Genomic DNA, 15,867 nt, shown 5'->3' with positions numbered 1-15,867 from the left:
ATTAGCAAATAAATTTTGTCCTAGGATATACAGTAATTCACAACTTAAATGCTGCAACACTAAATAATCTGAATAATAGTAGCAGTAATGATTTATTTGGCAAATACCATTAATGTAAAGTTTGATAACAAGAAAAATCTGAAGCTGAAGTCCTCAATTAGATAAAATCATATCCTATAAATCATTTACAAGAATATACTTAAAGGTAACTACCCCAACTCATATATTACAATATCATTTAATACTGTAATATAATAAGGCTTTTTTTCCGAAATAAAACAGTGATCCACATTAGTCAAAATGCGACTCTATTATGCTGTTAAAAATTAATTTCTATGTGATTATAAAACTTTATTTTTATCTATTACCTTTTATTGCGTTCTTATTGTTAGTTGTTAGATTGTTATTTATTGTTAATAATTGCGTATTATAAAGAAGTCGAAGACTTTGGCCAGTACGTTGTCCAGACTTTAACCCATTAGATTTTTTGCATATGAGGGATACATAAAATTAATTGTTTATGTAAATAAACACAAGAGAGCAATTATTAACTGGCAAATATTCCTAATTTTATTTTTTATTTATCTTATGATTTTATCATTCATTTGAAGCAATTTAAATAGTTTATGGCTGTAATGTTTTTTGAGTGCATTGAAAACTTTCAATGTAAATATCTCGAAAGTGATGATTTTTGAAGTACATACATATACCTTTTTTATACAAAACTGTTTGCGCAATGCATATTTTAAATAAGAAAAATTAAATCAAGTCTAAGAAAGTTACGGAAAGTTTAAAAAGAAAATCAAAATATTGCAAATGGCGATATACAGAGGTCGGCATAAGTCAGTTAACCAATTTGCATACGAAACAAAAAGAAAAAAAAAACGATACAGAAAAATCGCACAAATTCGGTAAGGCAAGCACCGTTGCCGCGTTCGCACTATTTTTAAAGTTAACTGACTTATGCCGACCCCTGTATTCTAAATTTTGTTAAAAACAAAGAACAAATGCTAAATTTTTGGTCGAAATTCAAAAAAATTACATTAAGTTTATCACCCTGTATGTTAGTTGTCTTTGACTTGCGGACTAGGAAAATTAGAAGTATTTTTTTTTTGTATTTAAAAGAATCTCCTGATAAATTATTTACCATTATTTATGGGACATCCCGTATACAACCTTAAAACAATGGAAAATTGCAGGTAAGTAAAATTTTAACACTATTATCAACCTCAAATTCTGGAGGCCTTATTTTATGTCAAAAAACATTGTCATTAAATGCAATTTTAGTTTCATTAAATAGAATCTTCAGTTTGATCTGATAAAAATGTTAGACAAGCTACCTTTAGAGGTACGGTCTCTACGGAAAACAAACAAAAAATGCTAAAATTTCTCCTTTTTAAAAAATCAATTAAGCAATATTTAATAGAGAGTAGTTTACTAGAAGTTGGCGGATCAAGTGTGTCAAGTTTGAGTATGTGCCATATTGTATGAGTGTATTGTGTATATAAATTCGCATTAGCCTTAGCTATTTTTATTTTATAAACACAATTTTTATTATTTTAACAGACAACTCTTTGTATTAAATAGATAAGCTCTTATGATCTTTTTTCATGTCCTACCACCTATTTTTGTTTTTTTACATATATTTAGTTGTATGATCTATTATTATTATTATTATGTCAACCGAGTATATCTGCAATTTATAGGTGTGTGAATTTTTACCTGTGAACTGACAAGTTGCAACATATTTTTCGCAGCCAACAAACATTTCACTTGCTTCTCTAACGATTCGACCCTGTCGCATTGCGATAAACGAAACGCGTGTTCGTACATCACCGAGGCGGCCAACCTAAAGGACAATGGGCCCCTGCTGATCTGATAGGCATAGAGAAAGTCATAAAAGACATTGTCCAACGCGTCTGTGGCCCTTGCCCTCGTAAGCAATATATTTGTAAATAGTTCGTCCATATCTAAAAAACCCTTAAATGACCGAATAAAGTTCGTAAAAGGATATGGAAATTATTTACCTGCATAGGTGAAAGACAATAATACGTCGAACTTTCGCTCGTCGAGTAAAGTTTTAACCAGATCCCTCAAGTTATCTTTTTTCCTTTCCATGTCGGGGTTCGCTTCCAGGGTGTAGAACGCTTTCCTGTAATGTCTCAGGGCCAAGTGATGTTTGAATTTGATGGAGTACAGCGTCGGCACCAAGGGATTGTCGGCCGAAGCGATTTTTAAAGCGGCGTCAGCCATTTCGATCGCGCAGTCTCTGGCTTTGTGCAGCTCGAATAGTTGGATTACCTGCAAGCAGTAAAAACGTGGTTACAAAAAATAATTCTCGGGTAATAGGTGAGCAAAAAGGACGTTCCTATTTTTTTAGCGATGTGATTCAATACCTCCTTACGAACTAAGAGAGGCTTTAGTTCAAAAGTCCCACAAGTTGATCTTTGTAGTTGCACCAAAAATGGATTTTGAGTCAAGGTATTCATATTTTTAATGATTTAATAAACCTTATATAAAAAGATGCGACATAGTTTTTTTTTCTGATATTTGATAAAGGGAAAGCTTTAAAATTACCCAATTCGACTTTTTATGAATCAGCGATTAAGACAATTTTGGATTTTATGTTACTTTTTTGTTTAAATTCAGGCTGTTTTGTAGCGTATATTTTACTTAAGTTTTGTATACCTATATTTGTATTTTATGTTACTTTGAATTTATATGTCTCCACAAGCACTTGTGAAAGAGCTTCAAGACTATATCCGTCTATTGTATTCAAGTTGTTCAGTTTAGTATTGATACGAATGTTCTTGTGCAAGTTTTAAAATAAACGTATCATTTACTTAGTAAATTCTGCGCATTTGAAGCCATTTTAAATTTATTGCAGATATTTGAAGCCAATTTTCTACGCAGTTAAAATTCTGGTTTATTTCTGCCAAGTATTTAAATTTTTCATTTTATTCCAGGCTTTTCAAGTCTTTTTTTTCTGAGGTAACTAGTATACCCTTGGATTAAATTAATTTTTTTTTTCAGGTATCTGGATTCATGCAAAGCAAAATAATAGACGAAGGGTCCTGTTTACTTTACAAACTTTATTTCAAGAATCCCGACGCGTTTCGGTTGTTAAACCATTGTCAAGAGAAAACTATGTAAGTAGAATATAAAAGGTTGTCATTAAACTAATAAATTAATTAAAAACATAGTAAAACTTACATGATATTATTACAAAATGTCCATAAAAAGGTTAAAAAACGGCACACAGATAACATGACAATATATCAATCTAAAAACATGTCAACACACCGTATTTACAAACAATAACGGATTTTGGTTTTTAAAAAAACTTTACATGGGTATTACATTATACACAGTATTTAATACTATTACTAATAGGGACATCTAGGATTAAATGCGGTTAACAGAACATAAAAAAAAAAACAGTAAATTCGCAGGAATGTGGAAACTACTTAAATAAATTTACAATTTTGGCCGCCTCTCGGTAGTGGGCGAATAGGTTCGTTCAGACAATTAACTTGTGTATTTATTTCTAGTTTTGCTATTTCTAGATTTTCTAATATATTTAATTTTTTGCTTTTATTTAGGTTGTGCAAAACTTTGAAATTGTCGTCTGTATTAAATGTATGACCTGTTTCTCTTAGGTGCAATCCAAAGGCAGATCTTTTATCATTAGGCGACTTCTGAGAATTTAAATATTCTTTAATTCTTAATTTGAAATTTCTGCCGGTTTGACCAGCATATTTGGCTGGACAAGAGTCGCATAATAAAAGATAAACGTCATGACATTGTGTAATAATATCATGTAAGTTTTACTATGTTTTTAATTAATTTATTAGTTTAATAACAACCTTTTATATTCTACTTACATAGTTTTCCCTTGACAATGGTTTAACAACCGAAACGCGTCGGGATTCTTGGAATAAAGATTGTGAAGTAAACAGGACCCTTTGTCTATTATTTTGCTTTGCATAATGGTACTTCACCCTGGAGAGATTTATGATAATCTGGATTAATTTTACATTCCTTACCCTTCAGTCTAGGCATTTTCGGTTTCTTTAAATAGTAATGACAACAAAATTCAAGTCACAAGTCTCAAATTATTAAATTAAACTAAGAGGATTACACGTGTTTCGCCCATACTAGGCACCATTAGATCCACTTCATGTATTCACTAATAAAAAAGAACAAAAAAAAAAAGCAGAGAACAATATGATACAAATCAAGGGTAGAAATTAAGTTCAAATTAGTAAAATCGGACTACATATTAAAATTATAAAAACATTGTTTTGTATTGTTTATACCAATTTGAACTTAATTTCTACCCTTGATTTGTATCATGTAGTTCTCTGCTTCTTTTTTGTCCTTTTTTATTAGTGAATACACAAGTGGATCTGCTGATGCCTAGTATAGTCGAAACACGTGTAATCCTCCTACTTTAATTTAATAAATTTGAGACCTGTGATTTGGAGTTTGTTTTCATTACTATTTAATATAAGCCGGTCTCTTTGAGAAAAGATGGACTATTTCTTGGAATTTTCAATTTCTCTCTGATAGTCCACGCCTCAATAATATTATTTTCCATTATTTTTAACATTTTCCTGATACCCACAGGAATATTCTTGGAACGTAATTAGAATAAATGTGTGTTTATTGGATAGTACTTGAGCGGCAATAACACTAGGTTTCGACCTTTTTGGGTCTCATTAATTCCGTTAAAACTCTTCAAATGAAAACTCTTTATCTTTAAGTAGTATGATGTATGGGCTTAAATGTAAACCGTCTCGATTCAGTAAAGGCTACTTCGTTGAGGATATATTGCAGGGCACTGATTTTTAATTTTTTTTATTTTACATTCCTTCCAAATAATTCAAGTCGATTTTCCAGGCAGTTTAATTTGTGGTTTATTTCTTCCAGGCCTTTAAAGACTTTTGGAGTATCTCTCCACGTAATTCCCGGTATTTAAGTAATTTTTCCATTTTAGTCCGGGCATTTCAAATCGTTTTCATTTAATTTCGGACATTTGAAGCCAATTTTTGTTTCTTCCAAATATTTCAAGCTAATATTTTCAGACAGTAAAACTATAATTAATTTCTTTGAGGCATTAAAACTTTTAAGTAATTTTTCATTCCTTTTGAATTCATTTAATTTTTTATCTCATTCATTCGAAGTAATTATCCAATTTGGTTTTAAGGAAGGAAAATGTCCGCTAATCAAAACTTAGTTTCTAATATTTACTCCGCCCTTGATAGATAATTCTGAGCCGTCATTATGCGTTTTTTTAGATTTGTCAAAAGCTTTTGACACGGTATGTCGTCAAACTCTATTGTCTAAGTTAACACGTAACGGAATAAGAGGTTAACTTATGATTTGATTAGTAGCTATTTAACAGGTAGAAAACAGCAGGTAAATGTTAATGGAGTTTTGAGTGAGCAGGCACAGGTACAGTATGATGTTCCACAGGGTTCTGTACTTGGTCCTCTCTTGTTCACCATATATATTAATGATATGTTGAACTTTAAATATGGATAAAACTAAATATATTTTATTTCAACCGAAAAATATAAAATTGGGCGACAGCAAAATGCCTAAGACTGTCTAGAAGTCATTAAGGTATCTTGGTGTTCACATAGTCAGTTAAAATGGGATGTTCATATTAAAGCTGTTACAACTAGAGTTAGAGGACTTATAACTAAACTTAAGTACCTTAAAGATTTTTTGACTATTAAGCAATTACACGCTCTCTATAAAGCATTTGTTGAAAGTCACTTAACATATGGATTGATCGAATGGGGAGGAGTTTGTAAATTGCATTATTTAAGAACTTTAGCGACTCAGCTGTTGGATATGCGTCAACTGTACTGTTTCGAGATATTGAAAAACTTTAAGAAAAATAAAATAGATATAAAGTTAAATAGCCATAATTTAAATACAAAAAGCAGAGGTGCATATTCAACTATTGCATTGAAAACACATGGGCAACGATCGCTGTATTATTTATTATTCATGATCATATAAAGGAAATCCAAAGTATGAAGAAGTTTAAAAACGAGGTACAAGTATGGATTTTGAGTCAAGGTATTCATATTTTTAATGATTTAATTAAACCTTAAATATCTTAAATAAACATATGCGATATAGTTTTTTTTCTTCTGATATTTGATAAAGGGAAAAGTTTTAAAATTACCCAATTGGACTTTTTTTGTTACCGGAATAGACATGAATCACCGATAGGGACAATTTTGGATTTTATGTTACTTTTTTGTTTAAATTCAGGCTGTTTTGTAGCGTATATTTTACTTAAGTTTTGTATACCTATATTTGTATTTTATATTATACATTTATTTACTTTGAATTCCCAACTAGCATTTTTGGCAACAGCTACATAAATGCGACTATAAAGAATACTTTAAAATTGTGGTTACTAGTCGCGGGAACCGTTTAGGCACCGTTCTGTTACCACTTTTTTACCAAAATTGGGAATGATTTTGCTGTAGCAAATACGTAATTCTATCGTCCCGGGAACTTCTTTTTAACGTCCCATAGTGGTTTTCGGGATGTCATAAAGTAGTAATAAAACTGTGCAGTGCTAGTTACTAAGAAGTTACTGAGACAATATTATGCAAACATTTTGATTTTCTTTCTTTGTCAACACAAATAATTTTATATGTCCGTCTTTATTCTAAGTGATGGCGTTGTATCGGGGTTAATCTACTTCATATTGTATTTAATATAGCTGATATTATCGCTTACCGGAGTGGAAAAATGTAAACGAAGCAAATTTTACTGTTAAACATAGGCAAATATAGGACGAAAATAAAGAACGCCTCATTAAAATAATGACTTTTAACAAAAAAATATACCAAGTCTAAATATTTAAATTTAATTTTTTAAAGAAGGTAGATAATTTTTTTCACTCCTCTTTACTCCTATGAACATAAGAAGTCTATAATTGAATAAAAATTGCATAAAATGTAGAAGTATTCCGATTTTAGCAAATTTATAAAATCGTGCAATACTTTTTCACAAAATGGAGTCAAATAATTTAAAAAAATATGGCGAATTGTTGTTAGAGTTACCAAGAAGTTTCTTTTGTTAATTCAAAGTAAAAATGACTTAGGAATATTTATAAAAATATTTCAATAATAATTTACTTATAGAAATAATTACTTAAAGGTAATTTGCTTTAATAGCCAAGGTGGTAAATATTACTTTAAAGATGAAATAAGGGTAACTATTTCGGTCTTGTTACTGATAATATTACTTCAAAGTGTATTACTGCGTGGTAATATTTTGATGTTCCTATGTAGTCGCAAGAACTTGAAATTTAACTTTGTAAGCGCGCTTACTTAAAAGTTCCCATTTAATCGTCCCACCGACCAATATTTTCTACTTTATAGTAACGACGTTGTAAAGGTAATTAGGTCAGGTCGCTAAGCGGTATCAGCTACCATCAGAGTTACCGCAAAGTAATAATTACTATATAGTCAAGTATTAAGTTAATATTACGTATTTCTTACTACTATTTTTTACTTGGCAGTTATTTAAACTTATAAGATATTTTTTTGGTACCAGTTACCGATTTATTACTTGAGTAAAGTAATATAGTCAAACAATGTTGTAGCCGTAACTAAAATTGCTAGTTGGGTTTATATGCCTCCACAAGCACTTGTGAAAGAGCTTCAAAGACTATATCCGTCTATTGTATTCAAGTTGTTCAGTTTAGTATTGATACGAATTTTCTTGTGCAAGTTTTAAAATAAACGTATCATTTACTTAGTAAATTCTGCGCATTTGAAGCCATTTTAAATATGTTCCAGATATTTGAAGCGAATTTTCTACGCAGTTAAAATTCTGGTTTATTTCTGCCAGGTATTTAAATTTTTTATTTTATTCCAGGCTTTTGAAGTCTTCTTTTTTTTGAGGTAACTAGTGTAGAGTATGAATCAACCTAGTTTGGTACACCTACGTTACAGCCTACGTCAGCGCTGCAGCGAGACGTATTTCGCATATCAAGCGGTAAAAGAGAGAGAACGGGTTTTATTCGGGGTGTTCCAGTGGTATAGTTGATTTTATAAATATGGATTTTATAAAATGGTGAAATTTAATTGTTATATTTTTATAATATTCAGGCAGATTCTAATAATTTCTTAAATTTTGCATTTGCATTTGTATTTACAATTTACAAAGTAGGTAGATAAGTACAAAAAAGTTTAGTGAAATACGAGGTGAAATATTTACAAAAATAAACAAGTTTACAAAGCATCTACATAAGTAGGAAAAAGTATAGTGAAATATTTATTAAAATATTACATATTTACACCACATCGTCATTCTGTTCAGAGCTGTCCGATTCAAGGATTAAACACCCTAGTTCATCCTCTGATGCCGTCTCATCGTCATCCCAACCCTCTTCACTCTCCTCAGATGAGCCTGTATTAACAGAGTGAACACTAAATTTTCCACTGCTTCATCTAAAACTTGTTCTTTTTCTATGAGTTCATTCTCAAACTTTCTTACATGTTGGCAAATATTGAACCACTCTTGTTCTGTCACCTCCTCAAATTTTTGTCTTGCCAGCGCCTCAGTATCAGGCAATCTAAACGTAGTATTCTGCGCTGCAAACCAATTCTTTACCAAAACCCATATTTTTTCAATGGAGTTTAGTTCGGGATGATAATTTAATAGATACAATAATTTTGTTTTATTTAAAGTGGGTTTCTGCTCTACATAACATACCTATACCTAATATAAAATAAAATAAGAAATATAATATGAAAGTTCAGTGAAATAAAACAAAAGTTGGTTGAAAAGACTTTTAACTTTTTGACTTATTTTATGTGAAAATCGATTTGAGAATCAATTTAATCAATTTCAGCCTATAACCCTTCTTTTTTTAAACAGGTTTTTGTTTTGTTCTTTTTCTTGAAAATGTTCAAAGAATTGTGTGTTCTTATTTATTTACCGTAGATACCTGTAATTTGTTAAAGGAATGGTAATCATTTCTTCAGCCTCCCTTTTCATGAACTGAATAATATTGTTCACAATTTCACAGCTTTGGCTGTGTAAAACACGACCCCGTCCAAGTTTTTTAGGTGCCATATCAATATTATCAATATAAACACACACACACACAATAATATCTTAAATGAATAGTCACAAATAATTTCAAATTAATACCAAAAAACAAACAAACAGATAAAACGCCGGCGATCTTTCATGAACAAAACAACTGGCAACGCTTAAAATAACGGAAGCAATATCCTTATGGATGTTGACCGAACGATTTCTCACGCAGTTCTGCGGAGAGCGTTGAATATTATGATATTTGAGCATCGGCGTTGCCAGCTTATTTCGACATTCATTTGCGTGACAATACTAATACAAAACAGCAGTGCACGCCTGTGGAGTTATTTCGCATCCAGCTTAGCACAACTAAACAAACATCGCGCTATATTTTCTCTTTGTTGCGTGTGACGTAGATGTACCAAACTAGGATGGTTTTTATTCTACCCTTGGATTAAATTCAATTTTTTTTTCAGGTATCTGGATTCATTTTACATTCCTTACCCTCTCAGTCTAGGCATTTTCGGTTTCTTTAAATAGTAATGAAAACAAACTCCAAGTCACAGGTCTCAAATTTATTAAATTAAAGTCAGAGGATTACACGAGTTTCGCCCATACTAGGCATCATTAGATCCTCTTGTGTATTGACTAATAAAAAAGGACAAAAAAGAAGCAGAGAACTACATGATACAAATCAAGGGTAGAAATTAAGTTCAAATCGGTAAAATCGGACGGAGACTAGTTACTACATATTAAAATTATAAAAACATTGTTTTGTATTGTTTATACCAATTTGAACTTAATTTCTACCCTTGATTTGTATCATGTAGTTCTCTGCTTCTTTTTTGTCCTTTTTTATTAGTGAATACACAAGTGGATCTGCTGATGCCTAGTATAGTCGAAACACGTGTAATCCTCCTACTTTAATTTAATAAATTTGAGACCTGTGATTTGGAGTTTGTTTTCATTACTATTTAATATAAGCCGGTCTCTTTGAGAAAAGATGGACTATTTCTTGGAATTTTCAATTTCTCTCTGATAGTCCACGCCTCAATAATATTATTTCCCATTATTTTTAACACTTTCCTGATACCCAAAGGAATATTCTTGGAACATAATTAGAATAAATGTGTGTTTATTGAATTATACTTGAGCGGCAATAACACTAGGTTTCGACACTTTTTGGGTCTCATTAATTACGTTAAAACTCTTCAAATGTTTACCTTTAAGTAGTATGATGTATGGGCTTGATTGCCCTTCTGGTCCTTAATTAACTTTTGCAAGAAAGGCTCATTTAAAACGTACTTCGCGGCCTTCTTAAACAAGTCCAACGCCTTGTAGTTCTCCGCACTGGTTAGGAACGATACTGCCAACAAAAAGTTACCTAAGAAAAAAAACCATTAATAACAAGTTCTTCAAAGTGTCACACACTTAGTTACATATTTAAGAATAACTTAAGTTTTTAATCTATTTTGTTTCTAGCTAGTATAACTATGTAATCTTATTTGTAGGTTTATTCGATACTACTATACTTCACTATCTACTTTTATCTTTAAGGTCTGAATACTGACAAAGTCTCACTTAGGATAAACACCAAAAAAAATAGTATCTTCTATATATTTATTATTATTAACACTTTTCCACAATATTGGAGTAGGTTAAATAGATTCAAGGAATATTCTCATTCTTAGTAGTACTAAATTTGGTCGATAAGAACCATATTATAAGTAATAATTTAAATATTTATTTTATACAGCTCTTAGGGTGTCCTCAGGGAAATACAACAATTAATTATAGGAGAATATTGAAAATTTGGTAGTGTTGGTTGGACACACTCAGGAAGAACTTCGTTGACAGTTTCTTTGACATCTATCTGAAACTATTAAAACATTTTGTGGTATATTGCCGCGTTGCCAATTTTTCAATAATATCCTATAATAATCCATCATATAAAGATCCTGTAGACCGCCCTGTAGGTCTGTTTACATAATATATAGTGGAAAAATTTAAATTTATATATTGTGATTAGATTTACGGTATTTAAATACGCACTTACAGCTTGAAATATTAAAACCGCAACATATACCATCGATTAATCGGACGTATTGCTGCAACCACACGTGCTGTCCGCTGCTTACCAGCCACTCTGGTAGAACTGTGCTAGTTTTCAGGGGCCACCTGAGGTGTTTCCGTTAAGGAAACATTGTTTTTACACCCTATATTTCACAATGTTTTCAAAAAAAAAAAAAAGGATACAGTATATGACGTAAGGCGGCGGTGTATTGTAAAAGACTGTGGCGCCAATGAGCCAACACGCCGGAATTCAAATGCACCCTCGAGAACATTTTTCGGGCGTCCTGACCCCCGGTGGAGGCGACGAAAAGTTCTAAAAGCGAAAAGAGGATTCCCTGCGCCCGGATATTGTAGGCCGGTCTCAGTTTGATTGGGTTTAGACGTTGTAACGTTGATTCCCTAAGGGATATAAATATTCCATCATATACAGGGTGTCATTGAAATGGTGTAAAAAAATTCGGGGGGTGATAGTACTCCTAAAAATTTTAAAAAAAGTTCCTATAACTATAGGGTGGAAAATGCATATTAAGGGAGTTAGGGGCACTGAAAGGGTAAATTTAAAAAACGGTTTTTTGAAATTGTAGGCTTAAAAAACGAGATAAAATTTCGAAAAAAATCCTCTGCCATAAATTTTGACCCAAAATCAAATGGTGATACTGAAAAATAATTTGGAAAATCGGAAAGGGTAGTTTTTGCAAGGGTAGGGGGTTAATTCGTGAATAACTTTTTGTAGGTTATTTTCTTCGCAACGTGGGTTCATTTTTTAAAAACTACATACTTTTTCCTACAAAAAAGGTACTCTTGTTGCACATCGCCCAGAACGATGGTTTTCGAGAAAATTGAAGGCAAAAAGTTTGCTCTGATGGGCTGCTAACTGGTTAAACAACATAAACTTATGAAAGTTATGGGGTTTCAAAAGTAAACAAGTAGTTATTAAATAATTAATTGAAAAATCTAAATTTCATGATTTTTAACCAATTACCAAAATTCCTTATTAAATGCATACTTATTTGATTCATTAGCCTAGTTTACACAGCGAGTACCAAATGTTAATGTTTGGGCGGGAATTCTTGGCGATAGACTTATTGGACCATTTTTTCTACCCCTGAGGTTAATTTGACACCTTTTGAAAAGTCGCTTGTTATTTATAATAATAAACATTTTAGGCTAAATGGTCAAAGTTACCCTAATTTTCTAATACATGATCTACCAGCACTTTTGGAGGAAGTTCCCATAGCACAGAGGCAGATCACGTATTTTATGCATGATGGTGCACCAGCTCATTTTCCGCTAGCGGTGAGGAATCATTTAAACCAAGTTTTTGAGAGGCGTTGGATAGGACGTGGTGGTCCACAAGCTTGGCCAGCAAGATCACCAGATTTTAATCCATTAGATTTCTACTTCTGGGGCCACTTGAAAACTTTGGTTTACTCAGTGCCGATTAATACTGAAGAGCAACTACGTCAACGCATTATCGACTGTTCCAATCAAATTCGTACAACCCCAGGGATATTCCACAGGGTACGCAGATCATGGAGAAGAAGAGCAGATGTCTGCATTGAAATGAATGGTGGTCACTTTGAACATTTACTATGAATGAATTAAGAAATGCATTATTTTAATAAGGAATTTTGGTAATTGGTTTATTTCGTTTTTTAAAGCAATAAGATGTTTTAAAAATCATAAAATTTAGATTTTTCAATTAATTATTTAATAACTACGTGTTTACTTTTGAAACCCCATAACTTTCATAGGTTTATGTTGTTTAACCAGTTAGCAACCCATCAGAGCAAACTTTTTGCCTTCAATTTTCTCGAAAACCATCGTTCTGGGCGATGTGCAACAAGAGTACCTTTTTTGTAGGAAAAAGTATGTAGTTTTTAAAAAATGAACCCACGTTGCGAAAAAAATAACCTAAAAAAAGTTATTCACGAATTAACCCCCTACCCTTGCAAAAACTACCCTTTCCGATTTTCCAAATTATTTTTCAGTATCACCATTTGATTTTGGGTCAAAATTTATGGCAGAGGATTTTTTTTCGAAATTTTATCTCGTTTTTTAAGCCTACAATTTCAAAAAACCATTTTTTAAATTTACCCTTTCAGTGCCCCTAACTCCCTTAATATGCATTTTCCGCCCTATAGTTATAGGAACTTTTTTTAAAATTTTTAGGAGTACTATCACCCCCCGAATTTTTTTACACCATTTCAATGACACCCTGTATAATATAGGGTGAATAAACTGCTTATAAATATATGTACTTGCACAAAGGAAATTTGATGTATTTTAATTAATACCTGAAGCCAGCTGGAGGCATGGTGACTCCAGGTTGCCCTTTGAATTCACAAGGGTTAATATTAGGTCAATGTTACTCATACCTGAATGTTTATCAGCAGATAACAATACTTAACAATAAACTGGTCTTTTTATATTTGATTTTCTCTAATATATCTAATTAATATATCGAGTGTATTCATCACAAAGTATATTGTTTTTCAATAGTCCCTAGTAGTGCTGATTGAAGAATTATTAGTTTGTAGTTGCTGGTATTCTGCAGGTTTGTCGGCATCAGGCGGATTTATTGTCAAAGAATTAAAGCCGGCAACGCTGTCGTTGTTTATCGCGTGTGGCGGGCACCAAATTCCATCGTAGTAGGTTTTTGTGCTAAATATAGATGTCGGACAATTTTGTGTGCGCGTACGTACGTAAATATAACGTTTTAGTTTTAAGTTAGCCTCTGAACTTCACTGTCATATATTCATTAAATAAATATTATAACCAGTCAAGTGTACCTATTGGTATTTTTATTGATTACATTTATTATACAGTCTATTATATCAAAAAGCATTAAATTTGTTGATTTTTACTATGACTTTAAAATGGCCAATTAAAGTGGTATCAATAATTATCTAGGTGCAGTTATCTGGGATGCTTTATTGGTGTCAAACGATATTAATGTCATAGTCTCTCAATTTTATCATATTTTAGGAAGGGCTATAGCACTCTTTGTGCCATTAAAAAGGTATAAATACTTATATATATTTTTTTTTATAATATTTATAAATGATATATTTAAATGTTTTAAACACTCGGAGTTTTTGCTTTATGCAGATGATCTTAAATTCTTTAGACCTATAAAATCACACGAAGACTGCCAGCTCCTGCAGGAGGATATAGAAAGCCTTGTTGAATACTGTCGGATCAATTGCCTTTTTTTAAATATTGAAAAATGTCAGTTTATTTCATTTACTAAAAATAAATTAAAAATTCAATTTAATTATAATATAAATAATGTTGATCTTAAAAGGGCTCAAGATGTGAAGGATTTGGGAATCATTTTTGACGAGAAGTTACTTTTTGATAAACATATTAATACCTTAGTGTTAAGTGCGTATAAAATGTTAGGGTTTATTAATAGGCAGGCTAAAATTTTGAAATCCTCTAGATCCTATATTTTTTTGTATTATGCATTTGTTTATAGCAAGCTTAATTTTGGGTGTGTTGTTTGGAATCCGATTTACTCAATTTATAAAAATAGATTGGAATCTGTGCAGAACAAATTTTTAAAGTGTCTTTATTATAGGGATAATTTAAATATTGTTACTAATGACTTAGGTGATATAAGAAAACATTTTGGTATACTTACTCTTGACAACAGAAGAAAAATTTCAGACCTTTTATTTTTGCATAAACTGTTGAATAATAGAGTGGATTGTCCATGTTTGATGCAGGGGTTGAGATTTAATATTCCATCACGGCAATTAAGACTTAGTGATCTTTTTAATTTACCTTTCAGAAATACTAACAGTTGTCAATCATCTCCACTGTGCAGAATGATGAGATTATCAAATTTTTATAATAACATAGATCTCTTTTTTGAAACCCAAAAAAACCTGAGAGGTATATTGAAGAGAGAGCTACTATAATTCGTATCCCAGACTTTGTGTTTTTTGTGTAAGAATTAGTATTTAAAAATTAGTATTTAAAATTTAATAGTCCTTTTCCGGTTTCGCAATTGTTAAGGGTATTTAACTTTAGTGTCTGCAAGTTTATATTGTTTCTATATTTATAAGTGGATACTGTAGTGGGTTTACCTGTTTGTATCCTTAAGAAAATAAATAAATAAATAAAATAAATAAATAAAACTTCTCAGTTTCCTTCTTGGTTTTTAAGTTGAAAAAGGGACTCAGCTGACTATTTAATATTTTCTAATCTCAGAAAGAGATGGGAAACTTTGAGTGATAATTGCTATCAAAATCACCTTTTGAAGTTAGATCAGCAGCTTTATAATGATTCTAAAAGTTTTTAGTTTAATTTAAATAAGAAAATGGAATACCCAATTTGATGAATTACAGGCATAATGAATTCTTCGAATGTGAGAAAATTGCAGAGGGTTTTGCTCAATTTTTTTCCATTGTATATGAATAGAATACCCAAATAATCTTAGTGCTTGCGATCAGACTAGGGTAAATAAAACATTCATTCCCAATGTAAATTTGTCACTTGAATTGGTATTTGATAAAATTTTTAAGCTAAAGCCAAAGCTAACTTCAGGTCCGGATGGTGTTCCCAATTATTTTTTGTCAAAATGTGTTTGTACTATTTCTTACTCTCTTTTTAATATATTTAAAAGATCTTTACAGATTTGTGGTACCAATATATTTTAGAGCTTCGTGGTACTTGTGGAGCTTTGTCTGTTTAAGCTAAATATGA

At 31.4% G+C, this 15,867-nt stretch overlaps 1 protein-coding gene across 1 annotated transcript in view; it reads right to left on the bottom strand.

The window, feature by feature from the left end:
- The window catches only part of LOC126733862 (nuclear pore complex protein Nup160 homolog), a 68,016-nt gene that overhangs the window by 11,390 nt on the left and 40,759 nt on the right, over positions 1-15,867 (bottom strand). The window contains exons 14-18 of the mRNA XM_050437283.1: positions 11,338-11,553; positions 11,138-11,259; positions 10,305-10,465; positions 2,028-2,301; positions 1,723-1,970 (exon numbers count right to left, since the gene is read on the bottom strand). Of these exons, the coding sequence (XP_050293240.1) occupies positions 1,723-1,970; positions 2,028-2,301; positions 10,305-10,465; positions 11,138-11,259; positions 11,338-11,553 (1,021 nt within the window). The remainder of the gene's footprint in view (positions 1-1,722; positions 1,971-2,027; positions 2,302-10,304; positions 10,466-11,137; positions 11,260-11,337; positions 11,554-15,867) is intronic.

Source organism: Anthonomus grandis, chromosome 3 (genome assembly GCF_022605725.1).
Source record: "Anthonomus grandis grandis chromosome 3, icAntGran1.3, whole genome shotgun sequence".
NCBI classification, from domain to species: domain Eukaryota; kingdom Metazoa; phylum Arthropoda; class Insecta; order Coleoptera; family Curculionidae; genus Anthonomus; species Anthonomus grandis.
This window is presented reverse-complemented; position numbering and strand designations above follow the sequence as displayed.